This window comes from Scleropages formosus, chromosome 11, assembly GCF_900964775.1.
Source record: "Scleropages formosus chromosome 11, fSclFor1.1, whole genome shotgun sequence".
Lineage (NCBI taxonomy): Eukaryota > Metazoa > Chordata > Actinopteri > Osteoglossiformes > Osteoglossidae > Scleropages > Scleropages formosus.
The window spans coordinates 3,282,191-3,296,624 of record NC_041816.1 but is presented as its reverse complement, the minus strand read 5'-3'; the positions used below and the strand labels follow the sequence as shown (position 1 = coordinate 3,296,624).

At 45.1% G+C, this 14,434-nt stretch overlaps 1 protein-coding gene across 6 annotated transcripts in view; it reads right to left on the bottom strand.

Annotated features, from left to right (window-relative positions):
- Nucleotides 1-864: 864 nt before the first annotated feature.
- The window catches only part of LOC108934526 (tetraspanin-18-like), a 37,953-nt gene continuing 24,383 nt past the window's right edge, over nucleotides 865-14,434 (bottom strand). For 4 of the 6 annotated variants that reach the window (XM_029256042.1, XM_018752424.2, XM_029256043.1 and 1 more), the window contains 7 exons: nucleotides 9,030-9,125; nucleotides 7,003-7,197; nucleotides 6,722-6,796; nucleotides 6,544-6,642; nucleotides 6,135-6,317; nucleotides 1,911-1,994; nucleotides 865-1,526 (listed from right to left, as the gene is read on the bottom strand). In XM_029256042.1, coding sequence (XP_029111875.1) covers nucleotides 1,479-1,526; nucleotides 1,911-1,994; nucleotides 6,135-6,317; nucleotides 6,544-6,642; nucleotides 6,722-6,796; nucleotides 7,003-7,197; nucleotides 9,030-9,125 — 780 coding nt within the window. In that variant the 3' untranslated portion in view covers nucleotides 865-1,478. Of the gene's footprint in view, nucleotides 1,527-1,910; nucleotides 1,995-6,134; nucleotides 6,318-6,543; nucleotides 6,643-6,721; nucleotides 6,797-7,002; nucleotides 7,198-9,029; nucleotides 9,210-14,434 lie in introns of those variants that run through there. The other 2 variants (XM_018752423.2, XM_018752425.2) reach the window with 2 other exon arrangements.

The following is a 14,434-nucleotide window of genomic DNA, read 5'->3' as shown; positions in this document are numbered from 1 at the left end:
GTCGAAAGCGCAAGAAACTTCAGCAATGATCAGTATAAGTTGATTTTGTGCGTGTCAAATTATTATTTAAAAAAAGAGGACGAAAAAGAAAGCTAACTCTAGATGATCTTACATGTCATGATGATGTTTGTATTTCATGATGTGGCTGATGATGCTCTTCTCCAGAGCGACTTATGCAATGAATGGTTTGATCTACTTACAAATACTTACCCACTTGTACATCTCGCTCATTTCTCTTTTTTTACTGGAGCAAGTACCTTGCAAGTACCTTGTTCAAGGGCCTAGATGGATAGATAGATAGATAGATAGATCACTGAGCCCCATGATGGTGAGCTGGAGCCTAACCCGGCAACACAAGCTACAAGGCCGGAGGGGGAGGGGACACACCCAGGACGGGACGCCAGTCCATTGCAAGGCACCCCAAGCGGGACTTGAACCCCAGACCCAACAGAGATCAGGGCCCAGTTAAGCCCCCTGCACCACCATGTCCCCCCCCCCCAAAAAAAGTATTATTATAATTAATAATTTGGTTTCAACATTCTGTCCATTTCCATGAGCAAATCTGGACCAGATAAAGGGAGATAAAGGATAAAACTTGAACAAAGTATGTGTTAGCTGGGGGAAATTTTCCACAATTTTTCGAAAATAATCTAAACAAGATACAAATGTAGAGACTAACACAGAAAAGATATCTCATACTTTACCTGGTTTTTATACTTGCAGCTTTTTCATTTTTACATCAAGGGAAATATCTTTTATGATATAGCTAGGTGATTGAATCATTGAAAGTGCATATTGCTCTTCACATTTGTTTTATTGCGATAACACAAAGAGGCGGTGCAAATAAAACTTTTGAAATGTTTTAATATCCCTTATGGATTCTAATACAGATGTACATCAGTACAATTCAAGAAACCACAGGTGAATGATATGGTAATGCATGTCACTACACCATTATAAAACAGAATTTAGTTCCCAAGCTCATAACAAAACAAGCACATACACAGAACACACATACATTCATTCCATCTTATATACAGACAATCAACTGAACAATGCCAAAAAAGTGTGAATCTGGTGCGAGTGTGTAGGAGCGTAAAAGGTATACAAGTTAAGAAATACTTGGAACACATCTATACAGTTAACTCCCTCAGCATAAATATTAGAAATAATCTCCGTCCAAAAGTCAGTGCAGTGTGTCTTCGTTCCCCACCTCCAGAAATGCAGCAGTAGGCCTCCTGTGGTCACTTCCCTTCATAGACGTACCATCAGCTTCACCCTACATTTCCAAAAATTTCTTCGTTGTTTTTATGGCGGACTCAATGCACCAAATGCCCTGCTGCGGAGTACGAGTCCTTTGGTTATTACAGTTCCTCCAATTAGGGCAGTAAAAAAAAAAAAAAAAAAAAAAAAAAGGAAAAAAAATTACATTTTCTTTCACAAGCAACTGGACTTTTTAAATCTCCGGCTGACCACATCTACTGAAGTCCTCTGAACAAACACATCGCAAATACCATGGCGAAGAGCTGGGGACAGAAACAAGGGGGGAGGCAGGCATTAGCTGACTGTTTTCTAAATGCAAAATATATTTTAAATAAATTGAGTTTCCACAATTATACAAGAGGTGAGTGTATAAGACACATATATACTGTAAGACACTTGTAATGCATGCAGGGAATAAAAGTCCTATTAAATAGACGCTGCAGGACTGTCCGCAGGATGGCGCTGTGCCCCACTGCATGGGAGTATCAAGGCCGTATCTGTGGAGCTTCCATATTACAGCTAAGTGCTCAATTTTACTGCATCTAAACGACACTTTCAAACTCATTCATTCATTGTCAGCCAGGCTGGGGGACCACAAGGTTCGAAGCTGATGACACCCTGAGATTCGTCAAAGCAGATGTCCTTACCTCAATAGTTAAAACCACGATGGCCAGCGCTCCTGTCAGGTAGATGTACATCTCGAAGTAGTCCACCGCTGCCGAGTAGCAGCCCTGTCCGTACACAAGGACACGTATGCACGAGTATGAGTAGGACAGCGAATGGATAGGATGATACTTTATTAATAATCACGCAGGGAAACACACGCGCACAGCAGCTCAACAGGACGCGTAAAAGGTGCACAATTATGCCCAAACAAAATCAGTAACAAATAGACAGTTAAAGGTCATTACATTTACATTTAATCATTTAGCAGACGCTTTTCTCCAAAGCGACGTACATCTCAGAGAAAATACAATCTGTGCATTGCATTAGGGGAGAGAGAGGGACATAGTTGCAGACATGTGATTCTTAAGTAAACTTAGTTTGTCTCTTTCCACTTTATGCATCGATATTCACCGCGTGAGTAGCTGTATAAAACTCAGAATAGACGAATTCTGATCACCTTCTTACAGTTTTTTCTTTTTTTTTGAGATACAAACATTTCTGTAGTAGCGGCTGTGTAAAGGTTTATCTGGGCAGGATCATAAAGTTACGATGCGTGAACATTTACACCTTACGTGAACTTAAGAGATGATGGGCAAAGTGAGTCTGGACAAGGTGAGTTTTCAGGTCCTCTTTAAATGTGAACAAGGATTCAGCAGTTCTGAGTGAGAGGGGGAGGTCGTTCCACCACAACGGAGCCAGAACCGAGAACCTCCATGTGCGGGACCACCAAGCAAGCACAAGCAGACGAGCGAAGGGGTCTGGCTGGGGTGTAGCGGTTGATCAAGTCTTGTAAATAGCTGGGAGAACTTGTATTGATGTATTTGTAGGCCATAACCAGGGTTTTAAATTTGATCTGGGCAACTACAGGAAGCCAGAAATGAGTAGAGAGGATACCTGGGAACGCTTCGGAAAGTCAAACACAACTCGTGCAGCAGCGTTCTGTATCATTAAGACGCGGGTTTATTTATTCAGCTGATGCTTTTCTAGGAAGGGACGCACAGTTATTTAACGATTTAAACAGCTGGTTCGCTTGTACTGGAACAATTCACGGTTATTGCCTTGATTAAGGGAATTACAGTAGGACATGGGATTCAGACCAGGGCTCTTGCACTGTGAGGCAGCAGCTCCAAGCAGTGTGTCACCTGCTGCCCTAAGTTACCCATGACCGCTTGTGTGGATGAGATGTTTGAAGTCTTTTACCACACCAGTACCTTCATAATGGCGCTCGTACATCCGTAAGACCTCCACCCGCCTGGCTGACGTTATCCTTGCTATCTATCCTTACGTGTCACGTCATGTCATGTGCCATCAACTCGGGTTCGAGTCTTGGTGACTTGATAGACCAATGAATTAAAAAGGGCTCGGTTTTGCGCTAGTCAACTGAGAATATGAGAGTCCGAGCTAGCCTTAACTTTGTCTGCAGTCTGATGTCCTTGCTTTTGAAGATTCCGTCTAGCGACTTCATGGTCGACTTGCCCAATGCCAAACGACGTAATATTTCCCGAGTGCTGGTCGAATCGGTGTTCGCAAGCGCTCCCAAAAGATTCGTACTAGAAACGATCTCAATTTCTTCTCTATCAAGCTCGAATTTATCAACGTTATCAGCTGACATGATCTTGGTTTTCTTCATGTTCAGTTCTAATCCCATCCTTCGACTTTCTTCCCCGAGTTTCTTCAACAAACGCTCCATGTCTTCCTTTGATTCAGTCAGCGATGTTGTGTCATCGGCATACCTCAGACCGTTTATCGGTCTTCCGCCTATACGTATTCCAATGTTATCTTCTTCTGAAGTAGCCTTTCGAAATATGGTTTCAGCATACGGATTGAATAAATATGGTGATAAAATGCAGCCGTCGTACACCTTTCCTACAACTTACGTACAACTCGAGAAATACATTTCCCTAAAGAAGATGTATTATTCAGGGTAGACAATGCATTTGGCAGCACGTTTCACACGAGAATAGACAGAGACGGAAAAACAAATCCTCAAGTTCCTCAATTATAGTTTCTTTATTCTTATTTCAATGGACTTTTTCCTTAATTTTTACATTCCCTGCTGCCATGAGTGAGCAAACATGTAAAGCAATGAGAATCATAAAAATCATACTTTTTTTTTTCGTCCATGTGAATGACAGAACTGCACTAGGACACCCCCCCCTATTAGGATGAGGCACATGGGAAATTTCTTCTGTATCATCTTTGCTAACCTCAATATATAAATAAATATGAATTACCCACATAATTTCCCAAAGATTTTTTTCCTGACAGCAGTAGGCTGACTACGCTTAAATTATTCAGCACCCCAGGGCCTTTTGCTTTTATATAGTGACGTTCATATTAAGTGTATAGCGCACGGCGCACCAATCAGTCCTGTCAGTCACGGGATCCATGTGTCCCACATTATAAATCCAATGGAAATGGAACCGGTATTTTTAATAACGCACGGCTGCACTTGGACTTAAGTGTTAGTCTATCCACTCGTGCTCACCATCAAACCACGCTCTACTGGTTCCGCTAGTGACCTTATTTACGGCGCTGCCTGCACATTCGTGGCACGGAAACGTGGCACTAAGCGCAAATTTATTTTCGATTAAAAGAGCTAAAATTTTTATATGCTCCAAAAGTTTACAAATGAATAATTATAACCATATCCAGTCAAAGATCTGATGCAAGTCCTTCAAAAATTATCTTAGCAGTGCTGTATAGCATTTAAGGATTTAAATTTTCGAAATTTCATATAGAAATGTTGACTCGGTCCTCATTAAGGCACGATTTGCATCCTTGAGGCTACAAGGGTCTTACATAGGGCCCCTTACCTAAAGTGTTACTTGCGATAACCAGAGCGGTACTTCCCCCACTCCCTGGTCTCTTAGGAGCCGCCATAAATTTAACAACATCCCATGTCGAACGCTCCATCCCCGTGTTCTCCTCATTAGCCTTTATGTATTTCAGCTCTTCCTCCTTAATCTTCTTTTTCATCTTCTTTCATACCTCCTCCACATCGCTCTTCTCCCCAGTGATGAAATGCTGCTTTCTTTTTGTTTAACAATTCTTTCAGGGTTAGGGTTATTGTTGTAGATTTCAGGGATGCTGTGGTACAGAGTGGGTAAAATCAGCCTTGCAAACAGTGTCTCTCTATAAGATGGGAAGACAGTGGGGTCTTGGTCACCTGCGTTCAGTGCCACAGGAAAACGCAGCGGGTGGCGTAGTGGTTACAGCTGTTGCCTTACAATCAGAGGTGCTAGGTTTGAATTCCACCTCCTGCTATAGCACCCTTGATCAAGGTACTTAGTGTCAATTGATACAGTAAAATGAGAAAATGTAATATGTGGTCGCCAGCGGGTCCAGGAAAAGGTTTTTCCAACTGGTGCTGAATCCTCCAAAAGAGCTGAAATTAAGTGTTAGTAGGCCAGTGTTCTCAGATGTGACTGTTTGTTTATTACAAGTGGAATTACATTTATTTATCTAGCAGACACTTTTCTCCAAAGTGACTCCCAATGAATTCTATGTAGTTACGAGCCCACACACCTTATTCACCAAGGTGACCTACACTACTAGAGACGCTACTTACGCTGGGTCACTCATCCATACATCAGTGGAGCACACTCTCTCTGTGACACTCACACACTATGGGGGAACCTGAAGAGCATGTCTTTGGACTGTGGGCAGAAACCAGAGCACCGGGAGAAAACCCACACAGACACAGAGAGAACATGCAAACTCCACACAGACTGAGCAAGGATCGAACCCACATTCTCTCGCACCACCTAGGTGCTGTGAGACAGTAGCGCTACTCGCGGTGCCACCGTGCCGCCCGTAAAGCCACAATTAAATGACTTAAACCACAGATGCGTTTCAGCTACATGTCTTCCTCATCATGTCGACAGCCCCGAGTGCAAGTGAGAGTGCTGATCTCACTATGGTTCATTACAGTGGAAACAACCCAGCTGTATAAACAGGTGAATCTTTGTAAGCAGCTTAATATACAGACCTAACACTGAGTCTCTAGGGAGAAATTTATAAACAACAACAACAACACATAAATGTCGCCTCTGACATTTGCGAGTAACTGGGAACCTGCATGAGATCGGCTATGTGATGTAAAGTAGAAAAGAATCGCCTAAATTCTGACATTTGTTTCTCTGCTTGCAGGCTTTTCTTTACATGGGGTCTGTGCTTTTAGTTTAATTTTTGGAAAATCTCACCTTGTTGTTGCGGAACAACATCCTGCCCATCAGACACTCCTCCTTATTAATGTATCCCATGTCTCCGGGGTTACTGTTACTGTTCCTCTGGCAACAGGCCTCGGGAACCATATCGTCGGGGTGGAGGACTCTGAAGCGGCTGCCCTCAAAGTCCTCAGGGCTGTTAACCCCGCAGCACTCAAACTGAGAGAGAGAGAGAGAGAGAGAGAGAGAGAGAGAGAGAGAGAGAGAGAGAGAGACCTGCTGTCACTCACTACTAAAAGGTTTGTGTCCGGATACTAACGATCCTTCAATTTATCATGATGCACGTATCCCTGACCACAGCGAAGCCTTCGCATCCTCAGCGTCTCGGTCTTTACCCACAGTTTATCTCCATTTGCAACGCTTAACACGTTTTGATTGACATTACCGTGGTCATGATGGCGTTCCAGGTGGACGTGAAGACGTGGCTGTTGTTGTAGCCCTGGTAGTGCCTCTTCAGCTCCTTGGTGAAGTATTCCCGGGTCAGCTGTGCAAATACACACTTGTCACACACTCTGGGAAATACACAACCGTGGAAGAAACACTGCGCCCACAAGGCCACTCACGTGCTCACGGAATATGAAGGCCAGTATGGCCGCGGCCAGCTCTGCCAGGAATATGACGAGTATGAGCATGAAGAACTGCACAAGAGGAGAAGGGGGCAGTAGTTAATGGCCTGCCTGCCTGTACCCACTCCGATCGGGATAAAAGATTCATGGAATGCCGCTTTTTCCCTCCAAATTTCCACACAAATCCCTCCGAAAACCGAGATTATACACTTAATAAATAAGTAAAAACCCCAGGAGGTTCCACGAAATGCTTTTCGGCCGACGGAGCGCGCACTCACGGACAGCAGCAGACACTTGTTCTCGCGCACCGCTCCGCAGCAGCCCAGGAAGCCCAGCAGGAACAGCATGGCACCCATGGCCAGCACGGCGTAGATGCCGGCGAAGAGGAGCGGGTTGGCCGCCACGATCTCCCGCACGCCCGTGGGGTCCACCAGCACCCAGGTTCCCACCCCGAGAAGGAAGGAGCCACCCAGCTGTGGGGGAGGAGGTTCGACATCAGCTACCATCCCGCGCAGGGACACATGTCCGGGTCTAGCAGGAGCACCACTGGTTGAACAACACTTTTCTTACACAATGTAATGAATTTTACTATACCGATTTTATTGCATTTTCCATTCAGTTTTGTTAGATTAAGCATATTTTTTCATGTTAGTTCATTCTATAGGTCAGTTTTTGGAACAATATGCCACGTTCTTGAAATTAGGAAATTTTAACACCGGGATCCAAGGACCTTTTCGGATCTTATGCTTTCTAGAAAGGTTTGGTACTTTCTAGAATGTTCTGATGCCTTCTAGAACATTGCAGCGGCTGTAAAGTACCAAACTAAAACTGATACTATGGAAGAACTAGTGGTATTCTTGTAGTCAGTCAACTTTAAAAACTGACATAACTTTTTTGTTGTGTTATTTACATTTATTTATTTAGCAGATGTTTTTGTCCAAAGCGACTTACTTCCAATGAACTCTATGTAGTGTTACCAGCCCACACACCTTATTCACCGCGGTGACTTACACTGCTAGATACACTACTTACACTGGGTCACTCATCCATACATCAGCGGAACTCACACACTCCGGGTGAAGCTGAACAGCATGTCTTTGGACTGTGGGAGGAAACCAGGGCGCCCGGAGGAAACCCACAGGAAGAACATGCAAACTCCACGCAGACAGAGCGGGGATCGAACCCACGTCTTCTCGCACCACCCAGGCGCTGTGAGACAGCAGTGCTGCTTGCTGTGCCGCCCCTTATTACCTTCTGTTTATCTGACTCCTTATAATGTCTGGCTTTTACATTAAGCTACTTAAACAATTCACTATACAGCTGGGTAATTTTTACTTTCAATTCCGGGTAAATCTCCCGATGAAGGGCCCTACGGCGGCAGAAGACACTTGAACCCGTTTCCTTCAACTGCGAGGTGACAGCTCCACTACTGCACTACCCGGTGCTCCAGTACACTAGTCGGTAAACATGTGACGATGTAAATTTGCTCGCTCCCAAGTATTTTGTGTGTGTACATGTAAGATAGCGTGGATTTCCTGACGCTGTCGAGTTACTTACTCGGGAGCGTAAACACAATTTCACACCATAATAGCTCTGAATTGTCTACTGATGGATCGCTGAACCTAATGAATATCTCAGAGTTCCCAGTTGCAGAGATTACCTGTGGAGCTGCGATTCCCCGATCGTAACTCAGAATAGCCCACAGTGCCATTCTGAACACCTCTAGTGCCACCTGCCTCCTGTGCCATAGTCATTCCAGCATCTTTCGAGTTAAATGGCAGCAGCACCGTAACAGAACTACGCTGAAAAAAAATCCGCCGATGAAATTCTGTAGTCGGCCGAAGGAGAGACAGCGACGAACAGACAAAAATTTAACTCTTTCCACCGCTGTCACGCACCATCGTCGACGTGGGTTTTTCTCGGAATAGTACGAACGGCGGTTGGATTTTTCGTGCAATGCAAAGTTTTCAAGCTGGACTGCGTGCTCTTTTTGAAAGCGAGAGCGGGGCTGATGCTGCTCACGCCCGGCGACCTCGGAGCGATCGCGCCAGAGCCCACCTGAGCATCGCGATAGGATGGAACCCTAAGCCGAGCCTTTAAATGTCAAATTCTGCTTTAAACCAGAGGGTAAAGAAATATGCGCTTTGGTTCAAAGGCTTGGAGGGATGGGGGTTGGACTCGGACCATGCAAACCCTACACGAAGGTTCTCGAGCGCTGCTTTGTAGGGCAGCCGGGCTCCTAGGATTCGGGCCGCGGGACGGGCTTACTTCGGCGAGAGCGGCGGCGGAGGCACGCGGTACTCACGAAGATGAAGAAGTTGAAGACGAACATGAGGTACTTCACGCAGCTGAGGCAGTCGCCCTCCATGGCCGTCCCCCTGGTCGAGGTCTCCCCCTGCCCCTGAGGGAACACACCGCGGTCCATTAGCGTCGGTGGACGGACGGATGGACGAACGTCGCCGGGGAAGGAGACTCGCGTCCGCTCTCTTGCTGGTCACATTAACACATGCGGTCCCATGCGTGCGATCACCCAGTTTCGGAAGAGTGGGAGGACACATAGGGGAGGGCTGTGGCTGCCAGAGGGGAGGAGACCAAGCCTTAACTATTTTAAAGAGGCCGCTCCCTCCAAAAGAGAACCGATTCTGGGCTACAATGACTGACTTAATTTAATAAATCATAAGCCGTGCGATTGTGCTCGCGGTGTATAATCAAATACGGCGTGGCAACTCCAGGGAATCTAATCACGGTGATCAAGGACCGCACACTTATTACGACACTGAGTCAGAACTTTCTGGAACTGCTGCCTACAGCTGTACTTAATGCACACTGACACCCCCAGAGTATTTCATTGTCTCTGGCTTCGGTCTTTGTCGCCTCCAACCGTACTGGATGCATTCTGTGTCCTTAACACTCTCCGTCAACAGCAAAGTGACACTTTCAGTACATTTTACATCAGGGACAGATGTCGCTAACCATTCAATCCTTGTAACTGTGGCATATTAAGGGTTAAAGGTTAACAAGAGACACTTTTCATTTAGGTTGCGAACTGGGACCAGTTGTCAATGCCCCCCAACTCCATAACTATCATTTGCCACAGGCTCCCCCTTAGTATAATTATATATTAATTTAGTTCCTGCTTCGCTCTAAAGCAACATATAATAATTCAGCCAATTATACAGCCTGGTCATTTTTACTGTATCACTTCAGGGTATGTACCTTACTCAATGGTACTACAGCAGGGTCCAAACTTTAGCCCTTTGAGTGCAAAGCGGCAACTTTAATCACTATGCCACCTGCTGCCCATAAGGCTGAATAGAGGATATCACCTGTAAACCAATAAACTTGGCATTATATTTTAGTAGACACTTTTCCTAAGCAGCCTCTCATGTCTAACAGCAGGGTCATTTTTACCAGAGTGGTTTAGGGTAAGTATCTTGCCTTTAGGTTCTACAGCATGAAGGGAGATTGATCCTTTAAGTCCAAAGGTGGTGGTGACCACTATCCATCGGTTCGATGCAGAGGCGGACGACGCAACTTACACGCACTTCTCCGAGACGCTCCATTTTTTAAGTACACCTAGACAGCACGTCAGTTTTGCACATCTGCACCAAAATGGACGGGACCAAAAAAAAAAAAAAAAAAACGACGATTTCCCAGCGGCGCTCAGAACGGCCTCGTAAATGCCTCTCCTGCAGTACGTTTGCGTGAAACTGAACCCGGTGTTGCCGGTTTGCCGTGCGTCAGTTGTCCTGGGCCGTGCAGGTGTCTCATAAACGGTACGAGTCTGAAGTGTAAGCACACTAGCTGGAGACTAGTTTTTATTCACAATTCATTCCGTTAAGTCGCGTGAGAACAGGCACCGTGCCTTCTCAGCTCAGTAGCCCACCTCTGTGTTGCTTTGCGATTACCCTTCTGTCCAGATTGTCCCTTCAAGGTGATGCCCGGGTGTGCTCAAACTTTTGACTGGTTCTTGTAAAATGCCGTCTCAGATCATCTGAAGCGGACGCAGACGCGGTCTTCAACACGTCGCTTTTGACCAGCTAAGCCGAGCCGCGCCTTGAGCGACTCGCCGATCCCACAAGCGGGCCAGTCCCGCAGCGCTGCGCAACAGTACCGTGTTTTCGCATTCCGTCAGCCCCCCGGAAGACCCAGCAATCAACCAGGGCTTTAATTAATTACCGCTCTGGAAGACTCAGAGGGCGTTTGAGAGGTATTAATTGAAGATTAGCATGCATTGCTACTCGCTGAACGAGTGTCAGAGGGGTCATTTTCATCATGTTCATCCCTCTTGTTTTCTCCCATTTGTTGTTGTGCCTCTGCATACGGAGGAACCAATTTGGACCGGAGGGGGAAATCAGAGATGCTCTGGGACCCGAACTAGGGTCAAGATCTCAGAATGCATGGATCTTCTTCCCATCTTTCCCTCCTGGGGAGTATCAGTGCAGAACACATTTCCTTTTATGCATCAGACGCTTTGCTTTTTTCCTGCTTTTCTTACCGAGACCAACTGTTTCACATGTTTGAGCATGCAGTGCACACGGTCAGCATTAATGCAGGGTTGTGGGAATCTTGAATCTAATTTTGGTCTCTGTGTACAACAGGGACTCCACAGGGCCTGGATGCACATCTAATAAAACCCAATAGCGGGAAGCAGTGTGGAATAAATCAGGACTGTCGCGGGCGTTGGAGGGAGCGCGCTGCACAAGCGCAGGGTTTTCCCACCGCTCTGGGAAAGCGCTGGATTCGGACGGCTCCCATCAATCAGGACGCCGTGTTTGTGCCAAGAGCGGCTGGGTGCAAAGTAAGTGAAAAGTAACTCCCCGGCCAGCTTTGAGTTTATCCGTAGAAACTAATCAGTGTATCGGCGCCGATGCCTTCTGCGTAAGGTTCCTCAGCTGTCTTTGTGTCCAATGAGGATGTTCACCATCCTCCAAATCTCTCAGCTTGCGCAGAGGAACGGTCAACTTCTTTCTCATATTCTTCATCCATCCCTTCGTCCCACATCCAGCCATTGTCTGCTGTGATAATCCATTCAGTGATGATGCCTACAACTAGAATGGGCATCATGATAGAGTCGTGGGAATTTATCATTTCTCCCCGTAGGCTGGTGCGGATCGGACACAGGCGTGATCTTTTCCCGCGGAGTCAGGTGCCCAGAGCACCCTGCAGGACACGGAGCGTCGATCGGCCGTGCCGCATGAAGGACGCACCACGTGACCCGTATTACGACAACCGGCTTAAAATAAACCACTGACTGAACAATTAAGTATATAAAAAAAAAAACAAAACCCCTGAAGAAGAAAAAAAAAAAAAAAAAAACACACTTCATGGAGAAATGCGCACTGGGTGATGTTTCCCACACAACAACACATTCCATTTAGTGACCCAAGTGAGGGAATGTGCTTTTTCGCTCAGCCATGTGCATGCCCACTTTCTCACAGCTTAGGGTTTCTCGTAACGTGCACCGCAATACAGCAGCGGGCCTAAGGGAAACAGTGGGACTCTACCGGTTTGCCGTAGTAGCCATCTAACGCTGCATGACCCTGTTCGGGGTTTCATCTATTTTTCCCTTTTGTCGCCTTTCTTGTACCAGCGCGAAGCGCTCCGTGGGAAGCCCCGCGCAGGGAGCCGTCCTAAAAATAAGCCGCACGGAGCTGGAACCCAGCAAGGATTCCCAATTACCCCTCACAAAAATGTTAGGCTGTCTAATCTGTCCATGTCGCTGCGGCGTGCCGAAAGATCAAATACTTACTGCTGCCATTTTTAGAATATGGAAACAGCCGTTCCATGTTTTTTTTTTTTTTTTTCCCAGCGATTAATAAAAATCAAATCTTTTTATCCAATTTTTCCACTGGGAGAAAAAAAAAAAAAAAAATGCACACAAATGACAGTTCGAATGCAAAGACTGAAGAGATGTGAAAGCAGCCCCTTAAAAAAAAAAGCCCTGGAGGTGCAGTCATCGTGGCTACGTCTTCGCACCGAATCGGGTAAACTCTCCGCTTTACGGACAGGCGCCGATCGCGTGCGGCCCACGGATGAACCGTTGAAGAGGAAGAATCTGATGGGTAGTGAGAAAGGAGCAGAGAAGGAATGACGACGTTGAAGGGGAAAACCGAATGGGAAAACAGGAAACGAAGAGGAACGAAACAGGAAGCGCCACAGGAAGCGCCGTGCTGTGCTACGCTTAAACGCGTTTTAAAACAACTCGGGGAAAATAATCTGTGGTAAAGCTGCGACGAGTCTAAAATTGGTCTCAGTTGTGGACATTTCTGCAGATAGATATAGCTACTTCGCAGAGTAATACAGCTCCACAAAACCGAGAGCAAATTCGAGAAGTCACTGCCTTGAACAGCGTCTGTGAAAGTATCGCTAAAGTTTGTTAATTCTTCCTCTCACTTACAAGTACAGTAATACCTCACCCTACGTCGTTAATTGGCTCCAAAGGGTGCGATTTAAGTCGAAAAACGACGGAAAACAAAATAACCCCTAAAAAACTGATTTAGACCCCCTATAAACCCCTAGTAAGGATCCCCCTTAAGTGTATACACTTCAATTAATAGTAAAGAAAAAACAAAAAAAAAAATCCAAAAAATGGCAGGTAAGTAAAACAATTCTTTTTTATTTTTAAGCTTTTAATTGATTTTATAGATTACAATATTTTATTTTCAATATTTTAACGTTTATTTTTATTTGGTTTTACACTTTAAGTGATTTTTAAGTTTTTAACAATTTTTAATATTTTCAGCTGACCGACAAAGTCGCGTCAGCCGACTGAAGACGAATTGTATTTTTCCATATATATTTAACAAAAAAACCGACGTAAAGTCGAAATCGACGCAACACGAAACGACGTAAGGCGAGGTATTACTGTACCTCTTTAACATAGACGTAACTTTCTGCATTGGTCAGAATAATCACAATACAGCTAAAGTCAATTACAGAATGTGTTTATCAGTGACCTGGTGCAATTCAATCAGTTTGAAGTTTGATAAGTAGCCAATCACATATAAGGGGCAGTGATTTATTTAGCAGTTGGAGGCAGAGCTTATTTGTGTATGCCAGCTGACCTGGTGATTCTGGCTACGAACGATCAAAACCTTTCTCCCACAGCTAATATTATTTGTGCTCCTTGAAAACAAGTTTTATTCCACATCAACCACAGTTATATTTCCTCGAAATCCTTTTTTAAAGTGCGTGATTTTGTTCAATTAAGGTTCTCTGGAACGTGCGGTGAAGTGTCCCAGAGGTGACGGATGAACGCTACGGTCTTGTGAAGCCAGCTGACGAAGATGTGAACATAAACATGTGATTAACATTCATACTTAAACTCAAAGTAGCAGGTCAACTTCAGCGTAAAAGCAGAGAAACTAGCCAGAAAGCTAGGCTTATGCCTCAATTGTTATGCGTTACACATTTTTGTCATTTACATGGTGGTCTTTTCCAGGACTACTCCACTCATTCCAGCTTTCCCTCTGGTTGTCTCCTCAACAATTTTTTCAGATTCAAAATAAAAGCGCTGGAGTGTAAATAATATAAATATCACTTATAACTGGTTAAATAAGGCTGATGCCACAGTAAAAACTTGGTGTGCCTTGTTGACCACAAGTTAGCTCATGCAAAGGAAATTTTCACAATTACACACAGAACGATGCTTCCTGCCCGTGTATTTGGATCAAGGTTGTGCCAAGTTAATGGCACTCAAAATTCAAA